The following is a 25,022-nucleotide window of genomic DNA, read 5'->3' as shown; positions in this document are numbered from 1 at the left end:
AGAACTGTCCTGCGAGGTAGTCTCAACAGCAAAGCATTTAGCTTCCCTTTGTTCTTTTCTGTAGAGGAGGAATTTACATCAGTCAGCTGTGTTTCCAGAACCAACTGAAAGAAATAACTCTGGCAACAAGACTGAAAAATCTCCACTTGGGATACAGAGCTGCCATAGCTACAGAATATCCAACCCTAATTGGTTGCATCATGTCAGTATGTGCCCCGGAAATCTTGTACTTGAGTTCCCTGAGTAGGTTTTTCTACTAGAAAGAAGTGTTGAGAACGGCCAACAGTATTTTGGTTTGAATCATTCCTCACTTTAAAATTTAAAAATAGGGCTTTGGCGTATGATCTTAATCTCCTTTTGAGTTTGGTTACTCTGAATCAACTTGTTCTTATTAGTCCTGGATAAACTGATAAAAATCAAGGTTCAGAATTACCAGGAAGTACCTCTTATTAGCACTCATCATAATTTGAATTAATTACATGTGTAATAATATAATGTCTGTCTGCTCCAGTATAGAATGAGCTTCATGGGGTTGGGGAACTACATGTGTCTCCTTTGTTTTTTTTTTTTAATTTTTTTTTTCAACGTTTATTTATTTTTGGGACAGAGAGAGACAGAGCATGAACGGGGGAGGGGCAGAGAGAGAGGGAGACACAGAATCGGAAACAGGCTCTGAGCTATCAGCCCAGAGCCTGACGCGGGGCTCGAACTCACGGACCGCGAGATCGTGACCTGGCTGAAGCCGGACGCTTAAGTGACTGCGCCACCCAGGCGCCCCTGTGTTTCCTTTGTTAAATGCTCTATCAGAAGCACCAAGCACACGGTTTGGCATATAATGAACATTGGATAAATATTTACGACCTGAATGAAGGAGTTAAGACCCGTACTCTGTAGCAGAAGTGATGGAGACTGTGAGCTTGAGCCACCCAGCTGGACTCTACTGAGACATTGGAAGAGGTTGAGAAAAGACAGTTGAGTATCTGGCCAGCTAACTGGATGCACTGAGCTTCAAAACGTGTAAGACGGGTGTATATTAGATGTCAGGACAACTGTATGCTTGCTTCTTGCCTTTAATACATGACTTGGATTCTAGGCAACAAACTTTAACAGTTATCAACTTTTCTTCCTTATTAATGTTGAAATGAATTTGTTTACTGATGTACAGTCCTATTTAACAGATTGTACAACTCTAGAGCATCTTTTTATGTGAGGTTTTTTTTTCCGTTTAGAACATTATGTATAGTCCCATCCAGCCTTGGGTAGCAAATGAAAATTGAAAAAGTGAAAATGTATTCTTCGTAAAATGCTTTAATTTATTCTAAACAAGTAGAAATGAATCCTTGCTGTCGTTTAGGAAGGTGGCACAGAAACAGTTTAGCATTTAACTATTTTATCAGTAACTTAGCCTATCTGTTCATTGGGGTATTTCTTTTTTAACCATAAAGTAGCTCAAACACCAGTAAATGAAACATGGGCAGTTAGCTCAACATCAGCGAAATACTTTCTTAAACGCTTTTTGTTTTGCTAAATCCTATTTAACAGTCCAGTGTATTTCCCCAGACAAAACAAATAGTATTTGCTTAGTTAAATTTACTCCTAGAATGGGATCCAATTTCTCTGGCATGACTTTCTGCTTGTCTGACTTAAAATATTGCCTGAAAGATCACATATTTATCATTACAATCTTAAAATTAAGTGTGGTGGCATCTTAAGAAATATATCCCTTTGCTTTAGTCCAAACTGAAAGGCACCGTATTTTCTCAAATGGTCAATTCCCAGACATAGCTGGCTGAAAGGGGACATCTTGTCCTGTTGTTTTGCATAGATTTGAGCCAGATAATAATAATACAAAAAAAAAAAAAAAAAGCCTGGGCCCGAGTTTTGATCTCTGGAGATGTTAATTTGCCATGATAAATCACTGTTGAGTTTCCTTGGATAAGGGGCCAGAGTATCCATTCTCTTTCTGGATGAGAGATTAATTCAATTTAATTTGAAATGTTAATGCTTGGTTTGAAGATTTACCTAAGGAAAAATGTAATCTTACAAAGTTTCCAGTTATGCAGGGCAGGACTCTGGGCCTTTCACCGAACAATTTCACAGTAAGGCTGTGCAAAATTTAATTATTTTCGTGATGACTCTTTTCCATAGCTCTCTTTGTGCAAATTTCATTACGCTCCAGCTTTTTCTTCCTAAAACATAACATGCTGGATGTTTGGATTAAATACAGAATATTTGGATCATCGGCCAAAAATATAGGACACTCTGCTTCTCTGGTGAATTGAGGCCATTTTGTAAGAAATGGTGCTGTAAGGCTTTGGAAGTAACGTTTACAAGCAAAACATTGGCAGAGTTTTAATTTTATTTAATGACCTGCTTCCTACCAGTGATCTTGGCACCCTGTGCAATGATTTGCAATCAATTAATCACACAGAATGTTGTAACACTGCAATAAGGGCATTGCACTCTGAGAGTCTCATAAATCCACCAGCGACAGAAAACAGAAATTGCAAGCTCAAAGACCTCTTCATGAAAAGCCCCAAATGGGGAGGTGATTTTAACGTTGTGTTTTCTGACGTGTCCTTGCAAGCCTCAGTACTTTCTTGTAGGTGGTGAGTTCCTATAGTTCCCGCTTCTCAAAGATGGTTTGGCCCTAACTGGACTGTCAGTACAGGAGTCTGTAAGTGTTTGCCTCATTCACTTTAGACACTAGTCTTTTAGATGAGGGAATTCTGGATTCTTCTGAATTACTGAAGGAGGCTATGAATTCAAGGCAATAACGTTCAACTGCAGTAGGCCGTATTTTTGAAGTCTTTGTAGGAATGATTCAGGAAGGACGCATGTTTCCATCCTGGGAATACGCTGACATTTGCTAGAGGCAGATGGCAGAAGATGGGATGGTGTGATATTACAAGTCAGAGACTTGACATACTTGACTTTGCCAGAAGCTTCTGGAATCTGCATGTTTAGGATCTTAAGCTTATATTCTTGTCATTTCAGATGTGCCCTTGCAGTTAACTGCTTAGCTATGCTGGGTGTTTTTCTTCTTCTTCTTCTTCTTATTTTAGCATAGTAAATATGGAACTATTAAACATTCTTAAAATTATATAAGCCTGAACTCTTGGATGTATGCATATTGTGTTGTCTTTACTTGCTTCCATATGGTTCTGTTTTGCGGATGTTCTTATAACAAGAATATGGAAGCTTAATGTATATCCCATCTGATTAAAATTGAACCCTCTTTTAAGAAACCGAAGTTTTCAGAGCTGTATTACTTCCCATGAGTAGGTTAAACTTCTGACTCTTGACAAATTTATTCCTCCCAAAGCTATACTATGTTTGATTATTTGTGAAATTATCCAGATTGGCAAGTAGAGCTCATCCTCTATTTTTAGATGCTTGACGCTTCTGTTCAGCATGAGCTCTAAAATACGCTCCCAAAGTTTTGCATATGCAAACGCCTCTTCCTTGGCACAGAGACGGGATGGAGAGAACGTAACAAACATTTTGGCCAAAATGTGATGGTCTGTTAGTCGGCATGTAGTAATGAGGCCACATTTTGCATCCAAGCTCCAGTGTGAAAAAGTGCAGTCGTACCCTGATGTCTCTCTCTGGGGACTGCAGGCTCAACTCCCAGAGCCCTTGAAAGGAGAGTGCGGCAATCCTGGGAGTCAGGGCTGGGGGGTGGCTGTTAGCTTGCCTTTAGGGTACACCACTGAACTGTCTTCACATATTTAAAAAGGATTTTTTTTTTTTTTAGTTATTTCAAGCTGATCAAATAGCCTGAGGGTAATGCATTGTTAAATATCAGGTACTAAATTCATCTTTTGTGAGCCTCCGCTGCCCTGAGATGCTTTAATCAATGGAGAAAGCATTAAACTGAACTGTGTGAGCCTGAGAGCAAAGGAAGTATTGGGAAAAACCACATTAAAATTCCTCTCCTCTGAGAAGTTGTCATTCTTCCTGGTAAGAGTATGGAAGGATTTTTGCAAATGGTATTGCTAGTAAATTGAAATATTTTCCCTTTATGCTTGTCAGATAAGAGATACAGATATATTAATAGATAAATATTGCAGATATGTTTGTCAGAGTCAATCTCTTACCTACTACTTAGGATTGAGTCACACTCCCCCACAATTAAAATATTTTCTCAAACAAACTTATAGGCCTTCTATAAATTTATAATACTTTAGGTGATAGTATTGGGGATTTTTAGTTTTTTTAGATTATCTGCAAGTTGTGTTTTGTTTTGTTTTGTTTTGTTTTTGGAGAATCCATTGGCCCACTTTGGGAATGTATGGTTCAGGAAAGTTCCAGAAAATGTGTTTCCTGAAGGGCTTGATTAAATGACTGAATCAACACTGACCCAGAAAAGAGTTGAAACCTGCCTGGCAATACCATTTTGGGCCAGAATGACCAAGGCCAGATATGTTCCTGAGATAAAAGTAGGTGATAGAATATTCTCCTGTTTCTCAAACTCACTTTTGAAGATAGTAGAAGATAAAGGATCCACCATCTCCCGCCTCCTAAACCAAGTTTCAGGAAAAATAGACTGAACATGTATTTTCTTATGTAATGAACTTTACCTGAGTTAATCACTTAATCAGTGCCTCATTTTTAAGTGAGGGATTTGAATGAATACACGAACAAATGAATGCACGAGGCAATGTTGTTGACTAATATTGGACAGTGGAGATGACTGACTGGCATAGTGGTTAAGACAGAGAAGGGTTGGAAATTACGCCTCAGTTCATATTCTAGATCTGTCATTTATTACCTATGAAATTTTAAGCAAGTAGTTAACTTGATATGTTTGTTTCCTTATATATAAAATTGGACTTCTGATAGTATCTGCTTTGTCCTTGGTAGAGGATTACATAAGACAAAGCATAAAATACCTGGAACTTTGGAGGTGCTCAGTATACATAGCTTGTGTTAAGCTACAAATCCTTAGGAAGACTTGAGCCACTGTACTCCTTCCAGGTGGTTGCTTTGGTGGCCTGAAAGACTTCATCTCATTTGGGTTTTGAGCTAAGAAGACCCATCTCAAAACATGTCGCATAATCTACTGGCTGTTACTAGGTGTTACTAGATAGGCGGTTCTCATAATAATAATATTGGGAAATGCTGGCTTGGGGACTCTCCAACCTTTTCAAAACTTTTATCGTGCTCATGGATCTCCAAAGGTGGCGCTTCGCAAACCTTGGCAGTTAACCACAGCATCCTCCTCTGGGGCCTAGTGTCTGGCAGGGCTACTATTCCTTTAAATATACTGGAAGAAACACTGATGTAAGTGGATGTTGAAATAAATGCATTGCCCGGGGCGCACCCTTCAAATACATTTTTTCTCCCTTGGGAACAGTTGAAATCCAAATGGCATATCCCAGCATGATTTACCACATGGGTTGTCTTTTGAAAACCGAATCCAGCATGGATTTAAGATAGAGCTTTGTGTAGCCCCCAGGTCAGCACTTGAGCCTGTGGTTAAGGGTTTGTGTCCAGTCCTCTTAGAGATTTTTTGGGTTCTCTTCCTTGGGTGTTTCCAAAGGATCCGTGTGTTGAAAGGCGGTCCTCCCTGAAGGAGCACGGGAGGCTATGTGTTTGGGCCTGGAGGTCTGATCTGGCTTTGAACCTCTCAGCCGCCTCTCCTACTGCATCCTTTCCCCACGGTGGTACAGCGGTCAGAAGTTCTCCTTGTTATGTGAAAGGCCAGGGCCCTCCTATTTTTTGTGCATCTACTTCCTCTGTCAGGAATATCTTCTCTTCTACCCTTTTCTTCCAACCTGGCTAACTCTTGCTCACCTTTCAAGACTTAGCTCCAGGGTCACTTAGTTCTAGATGCCTTTCCAGACCCTCTTAGTCTGAGTTAGGAACCTCTCGTGTATAACGTTGTGTGTCCAATGCACCCTTTTCCTCCTTTGTACCATATTTCATACGTGTTTTCCCTTTAGACTAGATGATGCTTTATATGGTTTATTTTGTTTGAGTTATAACTTACATACAGTGAAATGCCCAGATATTAAGTCTATTCAATTAATTTTGTGGAAAGAATATCAAGGCGCAGAATATTTCCATCAATCCAGAAAGCTCCCTTCTACCCCTGTCCAACCAATCCCTACCCTCCCGAAGCAACCACTCCTCTGCTTTTCATCATCATAGGTTAATTTTGCTTATTATAGAATGGAATGGAATCAGATGCTGTGTGCCTTCTTGTGTTCAGTTCTTTTCATTCAGCATGCTTTTGAGATGCATCTATGACCTTGCATGAATCTGTGGTTCATCCCCTTTTATTCCTGAGGAATCTTGCCTTGATGGATTTACCACAGTTACCCATTCTTCTGTTGATGGACACCTGGCTTATTTCTCATTTTTGGCTATTATGAATAAAGCCGCTCTGAACATTCCTGTACAGGGCTTTGTGTGTGTGTGTGAATTATGTTTTCATTCCTCTTGCGTAAATACCTAGGAGTAGAATTATTTCTGGAGTAGGTGCCTGTTTCAATTTTAAGAAACTAAAAACATTTTCAAAGTGATTATACGGACTATAAACTTGTTGACTGTGGAGTTGAGGTCTTATTCAGCTAGGTTTCCCTTATGTCCAGCCCAGTGCAGAGCATACACTAAGCCCTCAGTGAAGAGCAAATGGAAAAGAAGCTCAAACCAGTTTCATTCTGATATACTCTCTACTAATTGACCAAAAAAAAAAAAAAAAAAAAAAAAATGCCCATTAAAGGAATGGAACCTGATGGTCTTAAATGTGGTTTCCTTCCAGGCAGGCAAACATAGGGGAATATAGTTCCCTTCTCACTCTGCTCCTGGAGCTACCCCTCCTTGTAGGATAGCAACACATATAGGATGTGCAGGTGAAGCCGAGGATGTAGATTGATAGGCAATCATAGAAGGGTCCCGGTCACTGTGGCTGCCATGCTTGTTTCTCAGGTAAGAACTCCTAACCCTTCCCTCCAAGACCCTCCACAGGCTACTCTTTCATCGCATCCCCCACCTCAACTCACCTGCGCAAACTCATGGTTCAGCCAAGCTTGACAACTTTCCTTTTTTATAGCATCTAGCATTTTCTCCCCTTTGCGAGACTTGCCAATTCCAGCTGGAATACCTCCACACAGGGCCGTCTCTCCCTGTTGACATCCTGGTCGGCCTTCAAGGCTCACTTCGTCCTTGTATCGTCCCTGAAGTTGTCCTACCCACCGAACCTGGAAGCTCACTGTCTGGAGGGTCTGTGAAGGGGTGTAGAGCTGTGGACTATATTCATCCGGCCCTGAATGGCTTTCAACTGTGTGGGCACGGGCTTTCTCAGGATACCGTACTCAGTGGTCCTCAGATGTCTGTAAGGAATGAGGGCTGCTGGTCACTCAGGGACCAACTGAGGCTGCCCTTCATGATCCTTGCTCTTGGTGGCTGATTCCGTGAAAGAAGTTTCATGTCATGCTATGGCTTCTTCTTGAGACGAGTTGTTTAGGGAAGAAAGAGGTCTATCCAGAAGGAGGGAGATCTAGTGCCAGCTTGGGGATACATGTCACCTGGTAGATACTGAAAGGGAAATTGGCTTTCTTTTCTTTTTTTTTTTTTTTAATTTTAACGTTTATTTATTTTTGAGACAGAGAGAGACAGAGCATGTATGGGGGAGGGTCAGAGAGAGAGGGAGACGCAGAATCTGAAACAGGCTCCAGGCTCTGAGCTGTCAGCACAGAGCCCGACGCGGGGCTCGAACTCACAGACCGCGAGATCGTGACCTGAGCCGAAGTCAGCCGCTTAACCGACTGAGCCACCCAGGTGCCCCGGAAATTGGCTTTCTTTAGGCCCAGTGTTAGTCACAGGTCATATGTCAACAGGACAAGTATTAACAGCAAGAGCAGCTTCTTATGACATTAGTATCCATAAGAAAATTTAAAAACAATTTTCTTTAGAGGGAGATGGCTCCAAGGAGGAGAGCAGTGAATCCTGTGATATGTGTGTTTTCTTTTGATTGCTGTTTTGGTAAAATCCTTATTTTGTCTCTGTTCTGCAAACTGCCTTCTTTTCAAACCATACAATTTCTAAAAACATTTTAAGTTTAATTTCCAGAAATGTAATGCAGTTATCTTTACTCTGATAACAAACATAAATGTGAAAAGAATGCCAAGGGTGTGAAAATCTGCCTTGAACAAAACATTTTTTTCTATATATTATGTTGTGCTTTTAAAATTATAATCATTTTTGAGTGGCATAAACTCAGAGCTACAGTTGGAAAATATATTTTGGAGTTTGGTTTCTTGGCAAATGTTACTTCAAACAAATAAGACTTACAAAAATAATGTTTCTCATTTCTAAAAAGAAAAAAAAATTGTGTTGCTATGAAAACTGTAAATACCAATTTCTCAGAACAGAAAAGGCATGTTAGTTGTTTGACATCATGTAATTTTGTAGTTGATCAAGAAAAAAAATACACTCATTTGTAGACCTTTGAAGAATTGGACAACAATTTTTTTTGAAGTCCAATAATGTGATTATTCAGAAGTAGTTAGAACTAGTTAGCTTGGATGTATTTAATTGCCTGCTTCTGGTTTAAAGAAATACACTGGATCTTGTATGCTTAAGAATTTTAACAGATGCTTTTCCCTTGAGTGAGTCAGTAAGTAGTAAATGCAGCGTTAAAATTCTGCCTTATTCACCTGGCAATAAAGTGAACTCACTTCTTCTCTTTCACAGTGGGTAGGGTCCTGAAGCAGGCAGTTTCCAGAAAGTCAGCCTAATTGGCATAGTTCTTAGGAGCCCCTGGTCTGTCTTTCAGAGGGATTCAGTGTCATGAAAATACTGACCTATCCCTGAGTTGGAGACCTACATGTCATTTGATTCAGTGCACTCTTAGAAAAGTTGTACCTGCTTCTTAACAGGGACTCCAGGATTTGATGATCTTAATTTTGATTTAAAAATTGAGCTTGATGTTTTGTTTTTGTTTTTGTTTTTTTGCCTATCTAAACATATTGTGGACAATTTCAAACATGTACATAATTAAACAGGAGTATGACAACCACTTAGTTACCATGATCAACTTGAAAAACTTAGGAACTTCTGGCCAATTGTGTTTCACCCAGACACTTAACCCCAACACGCCCAGTATTATTTTGAAGCAGTATTTAAAAATCATGTGTACGTATTTATTGATGCATAACATTTCAGTATTTATCTCTAAGAGATAGGGCTCTCTTTTTAAAACTATTATCACACCAAGGGAAAAATTGAACAAAAATTCCATAGTACCAACATATAGTCAGTGTTTAAATTTCCAATTGTGTGTGTGTGAGTGTGTGTACTCTTTCTAGTTTGATTTTTTTGACTCAATCCAAATATTATAATAATATAATATATATTATATAATATAATATATAATAATATAAGACCACATATTATACTTGGTTGCTGTGTATTTTAATGCATTTTTAATATAAAAGTTTTAACTATGGAAAATTCAAACTTACAGAAAAGTAAAGAAAAAAATATGTATCAGGCATGCATTTAACAAATGTTAACCTGTTGCCATATTTGCTTCAGACATTTCTTTGCCTTTTTTTTTTTAGAATATTCAATATAGCGTCCCTCCCCTTATTTTCCCTTTTTTTCCCCATTTAAACAATATTCTATAATTGGTGCATATCATTTCTATAATTCTATAATTGGTGCATGTCATTTCTATAGTATGTTTTTATGTTCTTGCTACATACCTGTATGCATAAATATATATTTTTGTTTTTATATTCTATATAATGTTTGTCTTTTTGCAACTATTTTTTTTCCACTCAATGTGCATATTCATACATGTAGTTCAAATAGTTCATTTTAAACTGCTGTATACTATTCCCTTATAGAATAAATGCCAGCTTATTTGTTACTAGTGAACAGTTAGGATGTTTCCAGTTTTTTTACTCCTACAAATGATTCTCAGTAAATATCCTTTTATGCATTCCCCTTGTGTATATGAATGAGAGTTTATTTACATGATAACACCTAAAAGTGATGGCGATGTCTTTGGTTTTGCTGGGTATTATTTCTCTCTAAAGTTAAATAATTCAATTATCAGCATCTATATATGAGATTTCCAGTTTCTCCAGAACTTCCCCAACACTCAGTATTGTTAGGTTTCTAAATTTTGCCAATCTCATGGGTATGAAATGGAAACTCCCATTCTTAGAATTTGTACTTCCCTAATTACTCGTGAGATTTAGTGTCTTTTTTGTATTTATTTGCCATTTAGGTTTCCTCTTTGGTGAAGTGACTATTTTTAAAGGTGTTTTTCTAACAACAGATTTTGGAATTTCAGGTGTTCAGTATTACTTACGCAGGCAAATTGATTGTTTTCAAATGGTTCAATATGGTTTTAACTTTGAGAAATAGTTGTAGGAAAAATCATATTTATAGTTATATGTAGATACTTTAAGATTGCAAAAGGACATTTGTGACAGAGCTAAGGTCTTTCAGGATGGAGAAAAATCAACCATATGTGCAGAAGCTACTTAAAATAATGTTGTTTTTGACTATTCTATTTTACTGAGTCTTTAACCATATATCTTCTTCATTTGCTTTCTTTTTTCCTACCTCCCAACTATGTTTTCCTCCATAGCTTGTGTACCTCTCAGTAACTGACCAATATAAGTTTCCACACACTCAACACGTCCGATATCTATCTGCTTCATTTTCTGTCCTTGAAGTTTCCCTTCCAGGATCCTCTGTCCTCCTTTTCCAATAAGCCCTTGTTGTTCCATGCCTGCTATATAGGTGTCACCCTTCATACTCCTCCTGTGACAGATCCCGTGTGCTCAGTCTCATTTTTTATCTTTTATGACCTATTCCTTTATGTGGTGGATCTTGCCTCCAAATGTTCCCAAGAAAAGCCGTAATGAAAGCACATTTTTTTCCAAATAACTAACTTGAAATGTATTTTTCACATCATTTATTTTTGCTTTTATACTTGGTTTTTGTAATATATTTAGGCTTAGAATTCCAGATCAAAAATCATTCTCCTTCAGGGGCACCTCCATGGCTCAGTCGGTAAAGTGTCTGACTCTTGATTTCAGCTCGGATCATGATCTCATGGTCTTGAGCTCGAGGCCTGCATAGAGCCCCGTGTCAGACTCTGTGCTGAATGTGGAACCTTCTTAAGATTCTCTTCTCCCTCCCTCTGCCCCTCTCCCTTGCACCCTCTCTCTTTCTCAAAAAATAATTTATTCTCCTTCAGAATTTTGAACGGTTTGATTATTTTGCTTCTTAGGGTTTCTGTTGAGAAGTCTGATGTCATTCTTATTTCTAATTCTTTGTGACCTGTTCTCAATTTTGGAAGCCTTTGCAGTTCTTTCTTTATCCCTTGTTGGATGAATTGTATTATATGTCTTCATGTGGTCTTTTGTTAAAACCATTCTTACTGGTTACTTGAGACATTTTCTTTGATTGTGGGAAATTTTCTTTAAAAAAATCTTCTCATCATTATTATCTTATTGGAACTGTTTCTCGTTCATAGTTGGACCTCTTGGGTCCTCTGATTTTCCTGCTTATTCCGCCCCTGCCCCCACTTCTATTCCCATTTCTTAATGTTTTTGTTTTCCTTTCTGGGAGATTTTCTTATCCTTAACCTCCTACTAGTCCATTGACTTTTTTTTTTTTTTAATTCAGCTAGCATATTTTTAATTTCAAGAGATTTTCCTTTTTCTCTTATAGTTGATATTTTATGGAATCTTGCTTTGTAGTTGAATGTCTTTTAAATATTTCTTTGAAGATATTAGAGATTTTCTTGAGCTTCCTGTATTCTTGAGTTCTGTTTTTTTAAGTTAGGCTTGTGTCTGTGTTTGCATTAGGCTCTCCCTTTCATATTCCATAGTATACCTACCATTGTGTATTGCCGTGAGAATTGAGTTGAATGTTTCACTCAAAGTCAACTAATGTTAGTGGCTTAAAGACAGAAGCCCTGTAATGCAATTCTATCTTGACTACATCCATTTGATTCTGCTGAGAAGGCAAGGGTTAGGCTAACTGAAAATTTAAGGTACTTTCAACACATAAGCATTCGAAACTGGTGATTATCAGGACTTTGAGTAGATAAATTTTTTTTTTTAATTTTTTTTTCAACGTTTATTTATTTTTGGGACAGAGAGAGACAGAGCATGAACGGGGGAGGGGCAGAGAGAGAGGGAGACACAGAATCGGAAACAGGCTCCAGGCTCTGAGCCATCAGCCCAGAGCCTGACGCGGGGCTCGAACTCACGGACCGCAAGATCGTGACGTGGCTGAAGTCGGACGCTTAACAGACTGCGCCACCCAGGCGCCCTTGAGTAGATAAATTTTTTGTATCAGGTATTCACTAATTCCTTTGGCAATATGTTTTTATACCTACTATTATTATAAACTGAAATCAACTTTGATATTGTCAGACTAAATGTATTACCTTCCATTTCTTAAATGTTACATCTTAGTTTTAGTAAACTCAAAAGGCTGAAGAATAGGAATGAATCTAAATTACAAGAGAAACTTACCAATTCTTTGCCATCAACAAATACACCCAGGGTATAAAAGATCTTTTCTGACTATGGTTCACCTGGGAGATGTTAAATTTTCTAGGCAAAAGCAAAGGGACATATTTGAATCTGTATCATATCTTATAGGTAGCTATAAACTCAAATGAACCTAATTTATTTTATGAAACAGAGTCATATAAATTGTGTATCTTTTTTTTTTTTTAATTTTTTTTTTCAACGTTTATTTATTTTTGGGACAGAGAGAGACAGAGCATGAACGGGGGAGGGGCAGAGAGAGAGGGAGACACAGAATCGGAAACAGGCTCCAGGCTCCGAGCCATCAGCCCAGAGCCCGACGCGGGGCTCGAACTCCCGGACCGCGAGATCGTGACCTGGCTGAAGTCGGACGCTTAACCGACTGCGCCACCCAGGCGCCCCAAATTGTGTATCTTTCTAAATAGATAAAAACCCATACGTACACACTTGCCAATGACTTGTCATACAGTTGCATTAAAATTGATGTAAACACATTCAGCATCCAGAGGCGGCCCCTAATTTATTGCCACAGTGTTCCATTTTTTTTTTTTTCAGATGTATAGGAGCTACGCTGTTGGAATAACAGAGAACCCTTTATAATTTTATAGTCCAAATATATGTGAGGCTATGCACTTTAAAAAATATACCATGGAACATTTCAAATGTATACAAAAGTAGAATTGTTTAATGAGTTCTCAGCTCTAATGATGACCAACACACAGACAAGCCAATCCTGGTTCATCAGTGCTCTTATCTCTCTCTCACACTGGGTTATCTTAAAGCAAATCCAGGATATCCTATGATTTCATTTCAAAATACTTGAGTATCTTTCTTTAAAAGGCAAGAAGTGTTTTTTTTTTTTTTTAAGCATCACCACATTATCTTTAGTACACCTAAAAAACTTTATACTTGAAACCATACTGTCAGTACATGAATTTCTCTGTCTCAACTTTTTCCCCTTGGTTTGTTTGATCCAAATAATTTCATATATTGTATTTGGCTTGTATATCTCTTAGATCTCTTTTAATCTAAATTTCTCCTGCCCCCCCCCCTTTTTTAAGTCTTATAATTATTTGAAAAGACAGTGTTGTTTTTTTTTTTGAAAAGACATTTATTTCCTGGAAGAAAATCATTTTTTTAAAATGTCCTACATTCTAAATTTTTCTGCTTGCTTTCCTATAGTGTTATTTAACGTATTATTCTTCCCCCCGTGTTTTCTGTAACCTGGGTAGTTGGGATAGGTGTTTGGTGTTTGACTAGATAGAGGCTTTTTTGACCTGAAGAATCTTCACAGATCGGATTATATGTTTCCTCTATTGTCCATGTTATACATTTCCTGTTGCATCCTATCACGAGGCCAACCATGTCTGTTTATCTTTTTATGATATTATATTTGATCTGTGGGTTCAGATATTGTCAGCTTGATCCATCCACTACATAGCTCTCCATCTGCTTTTCTCCTAATAACTGAGCAGCCACTGTCGATAATTGCCCGTGTCCACCAGAAGGACATCACGTACAAGGTTAAGAGTTTCTGAATTTGGAAAACCTCACTTATTTTCAACTTCCTGCCCCTGACCTATTCTGACATCTTGGTCATTTGTTGTTTCTTTCTTAATGTATAATAGATTTGCCTTTTTTTTACGGTACCAGTTCCCCAAATACATTATGTGGAACGTACCAAGCACACTGTGAGAAAAGTCCCCCTCAGTTTGGAGGGTGCCACATACTCTTTTCCCCCCTCAGAGATTTATGATACAGGTGAGCCGATTAAAGGTCTGAGGAATCTGTTAAGAAACTTGATTTGCCCACAGTTTCATCAGCTTCCTTGACCACTGTATTTATTCTTCTGTCATTAATACCTGTTAGTATCTTGTTTAAAGAAACACTTTGAAACGCATCCTAAAGAAGAGAGGAAGGCAGAAGCACTTGCCCCATCCTCTCATGGGGCTTGCTAACGTTAAGGTCGTGAGTCCATAACGTTGGCACCTTATGGGGAGAACGGAGAGCGAGAGCAAATCAAAGTTCATATAATAGACTTGGTTCATCATACCATGTCTTGTGTTAATCTCGTCTTCATTGTATCGGTTGCTTCAGTTGTTCTGTTTCTTGTCAATGTTACCTACATAACTCCAGGTGATTCAAATGTTAATTACTGATAAGACAATAAAGTCCAGCTATAACAGTTACAATTTAAAAAATTATAACTATTTGCTTTTATATGTTATAAATTTCTTCATGTACACGGACCCCCAGAGCACATTTCTGTTATTTTAGTTCAGGTGCATTACTGTAGATGAGGAGTAGTAAGGAATCCTAACACTAATGGAGACTGTTGGTTTCAGATGCCAACGCCGGGTTCGTTTTCATGCCAGAGGTTCACATGCTGCTTGTGCCTCACTATGGAAAATAGAGTCGAGCACAATTAGTGACATAGACCAATTTTCCTTTGCTCTGAAGATACCTCAAGTTCTGTACAAGAAATGTTTTCCATTAGAAGAAAAATGCCGTGTATTAACGCTCCTGAGAAAAAATAGTGATCACCAGTAATGCCATCAGGAAACGATTTTTTCAATGTTTCACAGTGTAAGCATGAATCAATCATTAAACAGGGACTACAACTTATTCTGCAGACTTGGAACATTAATCAAAAATTTTTTTGAGGTGGAGTTATTCTAGGAAAGTGTGAATTTTGATTTTAGGAACATGCGTAAGGGATGTAGTAATCAGAAGCACAAGTCAGAACACTTCATTAAAATAAACAAGAACAGAGCCAAGGCCCAGAAGACACGAAGCTCTGTGTTGTGAGTTTTGTTTGGGAGAATGGAATGGGATGAGACACAGAGGCCTGAGCAAGGCATCATCAATGATCCCGACAGTCGACTCAGTGTGCTTTTTGTAGCACTGGGTGCTGGGTGCCTGGCCATTGGCCATACGTTGAGTTAAATTCTAGATGTCCCCAGTTGATATTTATGATGAAAGTTATACTGGTGCTTTTAAATTTAAATGAAGCTTAAACATTATCATAATTTAAGATGCTTTTCTATTCAGAAAATCCAGAAAAGGCAAATATTACACTAATTATTTAAACATGATAGACAACTCCTTTTGACGTGTCACAGACTTTTTCTTCCTGACAAGTTACTCTTAAGTCTGCTGTTCTTTGAAGGGAAGATTGCGTGCAGGTTTTGACTGTAAACATTATCTTCTCAATAGGTAGTTTTCCAAATACTGTCCGTTGAAGACTCTATGTTGGCTCAGTCAGATAGGTGGTGTTGAGAAGAATGAAGGTAGAAGGGTGGGGCATAGGTCTGGAAATTACCTTAAAAACATTATCTTAGATGCAACTTAAGGTAATACATTTGTATTTCTTGAGCATAAAGCAGTTTAAAAACACATCCATTTGTTGTTCCCTCAGAATATTATTTGGTGAAGCGCTAAGCCAAAGTCCAAATGTATAAATTCTCATACAGTAGAAGTTCAAGAGGCCAGAAAGGTGATTTCAGTCATGTCCTTCATGAACTGAAGCCCAAACAGAAATGACTTGCCCAAGGTTACGATTTACCTTGTGGTTTATTTAACTCTTGGGTTAGGAGGCGCTTCGTTCCTTTTTAATATGGCACATGGTCGCATGGTACACTTTGAGTTTATAGAAAAGAACCACTTATCCAGTTGGCTCAGAAGAAGAATGATGGTGAGCCGACGGAAGGAAGGCTCATTTTGCATCCTACTAGTATCAGCTTTTCAGGAGCTGATTTCTATAGTTGTAAGTCATCCTACACCCCAGATTCTCTTTCCTGATTGTCTAAAATTCCAACAGCAGGTGAGAAGTGTGAAAATGGTCAGTGTAAACGTCCGCCAACAGGTTGCAACTAAGGGCTGAAAACAGGGAGATTTAGGCAACTGTCTGTGGATACGTATCAGTGTGTGGTGTGGGGCATATCGCTTGGTAGCACGGGTGCTTTTTGCCCCCCACTCCAAAATGTGGGTACTTGGAATTTTTTAAAACTTCATTAGCAGGTGGACTTAGACCCCACATTGGACCTATGGAAATTTCTTGTTAAGGGTGAAGTTGTTTGGTGTGAAAATTTTCAGTTAGGTAGAAGAAAACCCTGCACGAAGATTTTATTTCTCTACTATGTTTAGCCAGGCTATGGGGATTCGATGTGTTTCCACTTCTTCGTCTTTATCTTAAGGTTAGTCATGGTCATTCTGTTTAGTTTCCACAAGTATGGTAAAGATCAAATTGCATCTTTTATGTCAATGGACAGGGAAAGTTGTACTGAGACACTAGATGGAAAGGTTCCTTGTAGTCTGAAGTTTTGTTTCATTATAATAGCATTTGCTTTTTAGTCGACCAAATTAGGATTCCACTAAATTAATATTTCTTTGCTTATTAAAAAACCAGGTATCCTATTTTTATGTTCAGCAGTTTATAGGGATTTTGATCACAAAATTGGGTGATTTTTATTCCTCAAGAATTCCGCTTTCTGAACCAGTGAAGTTTTATTGTAACAAATGTTTTTTCAGTTTAAGATTCCGTAATGATCATATTCTCTAGGGTAAAAAGTGTGGAAAAAGGTGGCTGACCTTGAGAAGGATACAGTTGCTGTGCTGGTGCTCTTTCAGGGTTGAAATGGAATCATAAAATCAGAAATCATGGAACAGTTTCCAGTTTCAAAGATGGGTTGCCTGACCTTGCCTAAATAGTTCAGGCGGAAATCAAGGAGAAAATGAAAAGGAAATTGAGTTCACCTTCAGGTGACATACATCCACAACAACCTCCATGAATACATCTAGGATGCCAACATGGGCCTGTCACTTTAGGGTCCAGCAAGCTATTTTTCACCTAGAGATGTTCCTCTGTATTTTTATTTTTATCTGAAAAAGTTGTCATTAAATGTCTATACTCCCTTACGCACACACATACATACACATACACACACACACACCAATTAAAAACTAACCTCCCCCCCTCCCTCTTTATTCTTGGATCTCTGTTCCTGAGCTAGAGCCTACAGTTTAAAAGAATTCTGATATACGTTTGGTTCTTTGGCTGTTCTTAAGCCTTCTCCTGAAACCATTAAGAGGACTTCCCAGATCCCTAGACTCACCACCAGTATTTTGGATTCTTTGCTACACGTCTCACACCCCCAGGGGAAGGAAACTTACTGAGATTAAGGGCTTGCATTGTGCCGGGCATTGTCACGTTTGTCCGCAATCACCTCCCAACCACCTCATTCAATGCATGGTTGTTCCTTCTCCATGTGGTATTTCTTGTACCCTGGCTGGACCTTCTGTTGGCAAGGGGGCAGGAATACAGTGGCTTACATGAACTGTTCTTTAATCTACGAGCATCTGATAGATGCAAGTTTTGAGGTGTATATGTGTTAGGTTGTGTAATGCTAAACATGAGTAGCGTAACTGAGAATATTTTTTTTTTTTAGAGGTTAAATGGCTTTATTCATTCAATGCCTGGGGAAAGGAGTCAAAAGCCTGAACGTGTGTTGTGACCACAGGCAAGCATACTTTGTCTCCCAATGTGATAAAAGAGCAGAGAGCATTCTAGGTTGATCTGTGTTGCCCTAATAGAGAAATCATTGCGGGGGCAGGACGGTTTGTGGTGTTTACCTGATTAAATGAAGGAGGTTCCCAATTTTATAATAATCATTGTATCCGTTTTTTGGAGCTTGGAATGTCTCTCTCGTTCTTAATTTCTTTTTTGCTAAGTGATTCTTCAAAATGTGGTACTTAGGGAGGATAAGTATTAAACATTCAAAGTCTCTTAATGTAACAAAGATGGTCAAGCCATTTCCATCACCATAAGAAATGGGAATCCTGAGACTCTTGATCGGATGTGCAAGTGGCAGTGGTCCCCTGAGTTCAAATCTAGATTAGTTCTTAATTGCGTGATGTGGGGCAAGGAATTTAAGTAGCCTGAGCCTTCGTTTCCCAAACTGTAAACTGTGGGTTACAACATTTTGAGGCTTAAAAGAGTGATGGCTGTATCAGACCTGGAAAACTTCTTGTGCCCAGAAGTCACGCTTTGCACGGGGGTACTTAGAAGCATCTTCACTAGTCGCGTGCTCAGTAGTTAGTGAGTTCGAGTATTCGAGGTACAGGATTTGGAATCAGGGTTAGTAAAATCAAGTCACGCAAATGTAAAAGAATTTTCTTCTTTGGGCCCCACGGGCATCTAGAGGCCGGGCAGGCCTAAGCTTGGAGCAGAGCTATGGAGTACAGCCTGACCTCTTCTTCCCCTCCCCTCTCCCCGGGGTCCCCCTCAGCTTCACAGGCACACGTCAGCTCCTCCAGGTGACTTGTGTTTATTTTCTGGGGCTCTGGCTGCCCCTCTTCCAGTGGGCCTGCCTCTTACCGGAAGAAGTGATGAACGGACACGTAGCCAAGTGTCCCACGTCCCTGAAGACAGAGCAGCGTGAGGACGTTTTACTCTTCCCGCTGGGTCTTGCTTCCTGTCTTCCCTACCAGCTAAAGGTCGTTGGCAGGAGGGCAGGAGCCACAAGCATTTTTGTCATTAGAATCCTACCAGTTATGGGTACCCATCTAAATAATAGAGTCTTGGAGTCAAATGTGGCAATGTTTATAATGACCTCTCGTTGATGACTGAAGAAGGAGCGGGTGGGCTTCAGGCTATCCATCTTTCTCGCCTGGGTTTCCACGCATACTCCGCCTTTTGCGCTGACCGAAGCCGGTCATTTGTGACTTTGCCGTATAAGTGAGCCTCAGGAAGGGTGGTCGGTAGAACAAAGGAAGAGAAAATGGTTTGCAGCGACAGCCTTTCTTTTCTTCAAGTAGGAACCCCTCTTTGCCTTCCCTTACACCGTGTACTAGAGGGTTTTTAGCAGAAAAAGGGGAAATAGACGATGCCCTGCTGTTGCTAGGTAACCAGAAAAAAGAACCCAGCCGTACTTGATACGGGAACAGTTTTCTCTAGCTAAGTGGTTTGTAGAGTGTTAATTAGATTTGCATAATGGTGAGGCTGGCCGGCCTCCATCCTTCAACTCCTTTTTCCGCCACCCGTTGCCCACCTTAATAAAATCCCAGCTATATTATTTGAGTCTTGAGGTCAGTTCTTGACTTTGAGATATTCTGAGGGGAGGGGCTGTGCAGATGCAAATATAGTTCATCGCCCATAGCTAGGGTATATACCGTATTTCTAAGACCTTGAACCTGTTTTTAAAACATAAGTGGGCAGGGGCGCCTGGGTGGCGCAGTCGGTTAAGCGTCCGACTTCAGCCAGGTCACGATCTCGCGGTCCGTGAGTTCGAGCCCCGCGTCGGGCTCTGGGCTGATGGCTCGGAGCCTGGAGCCTGTTTCCGATTCTGTGTCTCCCTCTCTCTCTGCCCCTCCCCCATTCATGCTCTGTCTCTCTCTGTCCCAAAAAAAATAAATAAACGTTCCACAGTAGCAGTGTTTTATCTGCCCACAAATGGTGACAAGTCTTTATTCACTTTGACCCTCCCTTAGGTTTATTTGGTCAGGGTTATTTTTAGCCATAGGAGACATTTGAACGCACACCCAGCCACATCTTGACGATACATTGATTAAGTCATTTGATGTGATTGCATTTTGTCCCTTTCTCCTTGGACTCTCGGGTTCTCTCTGTGGCTGAATATATGGGCACTGCATGTCCCAGGCTTAGAGAGCTCTGAGTTACAGTGTCACCTGCCTTGGAGGCCTCGAGCGGATCCTCCTGACCTGTGCCGTCTGTCTGTTGCAGATTTGGACATCTCCCAGACTGAGTTTCCAGCCTCCCAGGACTCACATCCACATGGCTCTCAGCAGCAGACATTTACGGCCGAAGCAAAGCTAAATCTTCAGACATTGACTGGACAAGACCAGGAGACTGGAGATGACGCTGAAGAAAACATTGTTTACCTCTAATTGTGTTATTATTTTTCCGAGCAAAACACAACACTGGCATTTGGTGGAGATGTTTTTTTTTTTCATTTCCTGATGTTCGTGTGAATGTGTCTAAATTGCTGTAAGAGTAATATTTAATATTTCATGCAAGTTCAGTTTTTGGGCATGGGTCCAAATAAATTATTGAAAGCAGTTCTGTTTGTGTAATCATTAACTTATCACACCTAATTTCAGATTTCTGGAGGAGAAATTAACTTGAATAAGCAGAAATATTTTCAAAGTTGTTGTGACTCTTGAGTAAAATTCCATATTGCATTTTCTGCTGGATCATCTGGTTTTTGAAATGCCTTCCTTGAGATCTAGAAGAAGCAATGTGGACGGAAAGAGTGATATTCATGATGGGCAGACTTTCACAGCCACAGCAGGTGACGATGGAGAGTGGCCTCGGTGGCCCCAAAGGCAGAGGCGGATGTGGGAAAGTCCCTTTCTTGGCTGGTTTTCACGCGCTAATTTCTCTCTGGGGAGTCACAGGGGCGGGTCCTAGTGGTGATCTGTTACAGTCACCATGTCACCAACATGTCCTGTCTGGGGGGGACCTGCTCCAACCGGGCAACCACTCTGCAGTGGACACAGTCTGGGCCACATGCTTTGCAGACTCACTTTCTTGGTCGTGATGCGGGTTGTTTTTCAAGCCAAGGTTCCTCACCGTCCTTCAAAAGGGCCTTGAGGCAGAGACCTAGCCGGTCCATTTTGATGTAAATAGTGAAGCTCAGGTTCACGGTGCTTCTCACGGTTGGCCCTGTGTCCTCAGGCCCTGAGAGCAAGAACAATTACCACTCCATGGAAGGACCTCTGCCTTCAAGGACAAAAGCTCTCTGGGCAAGGCTTGCGGCCTGGCGGTGCTCTCCCCCAAAGGAGCACAGGCACATCCTGATTTCAGAGTGATACAGGTCTCTCGGTAAGAAAAGAAACCAGGAAATATTTTCAGCTCGTTCTTCAGAAATATTTGTATCTGTTTTGCCCAGAGTCAAAAAAATATCTTTCACCTCACTATTGTGCTTTGGAATTTTAATAGTGTGTAAGACGTTAGTAAAATAGACGTTTCACACACCATCACTATCTCCCCTTACTAAAAGTGAAAAGGAAGGAGTACTAAACTCACCCAAACTGCAACACTTGCGAGGAGGGAGCTGTGATAGGAAGGGAAAAAATTAGGGGGCCCTGGGGTGGCTCCGTCGGTTAAGCCTCTGACTCTCGATTTCGGCTCAGGTTATGATCTCATGGCTTGTGATTTCGAGGCCCACGACAGGCTCTGTGACAGTGCAGAACCTGCTTGGGATTCTGTCTCCCTCTCTCTCTGCCCCTCTCCTGCTGCTCTCTCTCAAAATAAATCAACTTAAAAAGGAAGGGAAAAAATGTCACCCGGACTCCGTTGTTTGGTCAGTTGAATACATCTTTTATATCTTCACATAGGCAAGTCAAATCTTAGTTTAAAAAAAAAAAAAGCCATTTGGGGGAGTACTCTTTCTGACTCTTGCTGCTTCTGGCCATTTTGGTCACAATCCTAACAGATGAAGAGAGTGGTTTCCAAGAATGGATATAACTTATTAAAATTTTTGTCAATCACTTCCCCTCCAGGCTGAGCTCCTAAATGAATCAGATGCATCTTCCCTTCCTAAAGGCGTCTAAAGAGAAAAACCTGTCTTTCCCCTCTCTCCAACCAAGCCTAGTCCAGAATCGTATATCCCTTGAATATGGAACATATTGATATTTCAGTCTAAATCCTTGTTCTGATAACTATAGATATCTTCTCTTTTCTCCTGACGTTGGATATAGAAATATCCGCATGTGAAAATAGGAATAGATGTTCAGAATCCTCACACGGGTCTTTTTTTTTTTTTTTTTAATTTTTTTTTTCCTTTTTTTTCAACGTTTTTATTTATTTTTCGGACAGAGAGAGACAGAGCATGAACGGGGGAGGGGCAGAGAGAGAGGGAGACACAGAATCGGAAACAGGCTCCAGGCTCCGAGCCATCAGCCCAGAGCCCGACGCGGGGCTCGAACCCATGGACCGTGAGATCGTGACCTGGCTGAAGTCGGACGCTTAACCGACTGCGCCACCCAGGCGCCCCAACACACGGGTCTTTAAAAATAGGTGTGCTCGGTTGATTTTCAAGTCCTGCACACTTTGGGTCTTCATGTAGCTACCCTGGGGAAGTCTTAGTATCTTTGGAGATGACTACATCCCTGGGTTTCTCGTGCCGATTGTCTTACTATTATGACCTTTCATCTGAATAGAAGTTGCAAAGCTTTCTTGATCGGTTCTTCCTTTTCACTCTGTCCTTACGGTGCCCTGAATTTAGATCTCAATGGAGGTCACTCTGTGCCTCCCAAAGAAACTCACGAATCGTAGGAGAAGACCGCCCTATTTTCCAGCCTCATAAAAGAGTTTCTTCTAAAGAACCTACTCTTCCCACCCACCGGCGAGCTTCAAGGAAGCATTCATCCCTTGAGACATGTGCTGCGGAAAGAAAGGCAGCCCTGGGGCTCTGTCCTTTGCAGGCTGCGGGAACTAACGTGCCTCCCCACTTGTGGTCCTAGCTGCTCTGCCTTTCATCAGGACTGCCCAATTGCTGGAGTCCTGCAACGCTCCCAGCCCACTCACGGTTGGAGCCCTGTCCATTCAGAAAAGGGCCACGGTGTCTGCTGCAGAGGCGGTGGTTGTGGTGTGTGTTGTGAAAAAGGGGAAGCGTGATTAAATCCTGGGATGACCGACAAAGGAGGGAAAAGGAGCATGTATCCGTTCCTGGGACCTGGGACCCCCCCCCCTTTTCTCCTCAGAACCAACCCGAGGTTATCCGTGTCCGGCCACCTCTATCTCGGTCGGCGAGAGGCGCAGCCGCGGAGAGCATGGACTTTGGAGCCAGATCGTCCCCTTGCTGTGTGTCCCGGGTGTGTCACTTCACCTGTCTAGGTCTCAAGTTGCCTCACCTATACAAGAGGGATGATGACCTTACAGAATTGTGAGGCTTGAGTGCTTAATAGACGCGATATGCTTAGAACAGAGCCTGGGGCATAGTTGTTAATAATAACATACGCTAGGGGCGCCTGGGTGGCGCAGTCGGTTAAGCGTCCGACTTTAGCCAGGTCACGATCTCGCGGTCCGTGAGTTCGAGCCCCGTGTCGGGCTCTGGGCTGATGGCTCAGAGCCTGGAGCCTGTTTCCGATTCTGTGTCTCCCTCTCTCTCTGCCCCTCCCCCGTTCATGCTCTGTCTCTCTCTGTCCCAAAAATAAATAAACGTTGAAAAAAAAATAAAAAAAATTTTTTTTTAAATAATAACATACGCTAGTTATTGTTAAATCGTTAAATAATCTTGGAGTGATTTCTAAGCCTGGTGCCAGTCCTCAGGCAGATTGTGCCTGCACAGCCAGAAACCACGAATAGGGAAGTGACGTGCCTGGAGATGGCCAGTCACAAGGCCAGACTAAGGTTTCCTAATGAGGTTAGCATTCGTCTTACTTGCGTCTCTAAACCTTCGCTCTGTGCAGGTTTTCTTTAGACACTTGACTGCTAGAGGCCAAACAATCTGCTAGGACCAAAATAAAGATGAATTAGCCTGCAAGTTGTTGGAGAAGACAGTCACATGAACAGGTGTGGAGAAGTACAGATAGCTGGGGGCCTCCTAGGAAAAGCCTGTGGGGGGTCAGTAGTATGTGGAGTGGAGGGAGTTAGTTGTCTTAAAGTGGAAGATGCCTAAAGGAAGTCAGAGATGGGGAAAGATGATGTGAGCAAGGAAGCCAACCCAAACAAAAGGCCAGAGACACGAAATAAAAGCCACGAGAGACACCGGGGCACGCGTTGGGAGGTACTCAAGAGCAAGCTCCTCCCCTATGGCTTAAGGTGTCCAGTGAGAACACCCGTCTACCTTCACCTCTTTCAAACACTCTTGTCCCAGTTGCGAGGAAACACGGAAGTTTCCCTCTCTCACCCCAGGAACTGATTGGGTTCCACACAAAGCCAGGTTCCGGAGGAGTATGCCTCCTCCTTATCCCCTCACCCTTCCACACCCATTTCTACCATAAAAGCAATTGGGTTCTGCCCGACTGAGTATCTGCCTACCACATGGTCAGCCACAAGACACCAAGAGTAAAGGGGGCCCTGCGACCACTTGAAGATGTTTATTGGAGCAGAGGCGTCCATCAGGATGCCCCAGGGTGCTTCTGGGGGATAAACTGACGACGTTCATGAGTCAAAGCAGAGTTAAGTGGAGGAAAAGGGGGCAAGAAGACTCACTTGGCTCTTCTGCTTTGTTTTCTTATCTCCGTTTTATTAAGGTTTTATTTTGTTGTTTTAGTTGGAACATATTCCTCTGTTTCCTCATTTTGCCAGACTCTCTGAATTGGTTTCTATGCATCAGATGAAACAGCCACCTCTCCCCGTCTTGAAGGTAGTTGAGAGTTTGCAAAGACCTGTCAGTGTCCCAAAGGGGGTGTCGGCTCCTAGATTCAGGCTGACTGGAAGCCAGACTCTCAGGCAGCTCGCTCCCACCCTTTGCGTTCGCTGGGCAGTGGGCGCGACTTCTGTAGGTTTTCAAAGAAAGCTAA

General features: G+C 41.0%; 1 protein-coding gene across 2 annotated transcripts in view; it reads left to right on the top strand.

Annotated features, from left to right (window-relative positions):
- Nucleotides 1-20,609, top strand: part of ARHGEF28 (Rho guanine nucleotide exchange factor 28) — a 311,363-nt gene extending 290,754 nt beyond the window's left edge. For both annotated transcript variants that reach the window (XM_086699008.1, XM_025924359.2), the window contains one exon: nt 20,275-20,609. In XM_086699008.1, the coding sequence (XP_086555134.1) occupies nt 20,275-20,438 (164 nt within the window). In that variant the 3' untranslated portion in view covers nt 20,439-20,609. The remainder of the gene's footprint in view (nt 1-20,274) is intronic.
- Nucleotides 20,610-25,022: the final 4,413 nt, after the last annotated feature.

Source organism: Puma concolor, chromosome A1 (genome assembly GCF_028749965.1).
Source record: "Puma concolor isolate L17-30 chromosome A1, mPumCon1.1.hap2, whole genome shotgun sequence".
NCBI classification, from domain to species: domain Eukaryota; kingdom Metazoa; phylum Chordata; class Mammalia; order Carnivora; family Felidae; genus Puma; species Puma concolor.
This window is presented reverse-complemented; position numbering and strand designations above follow the sequence as displayed.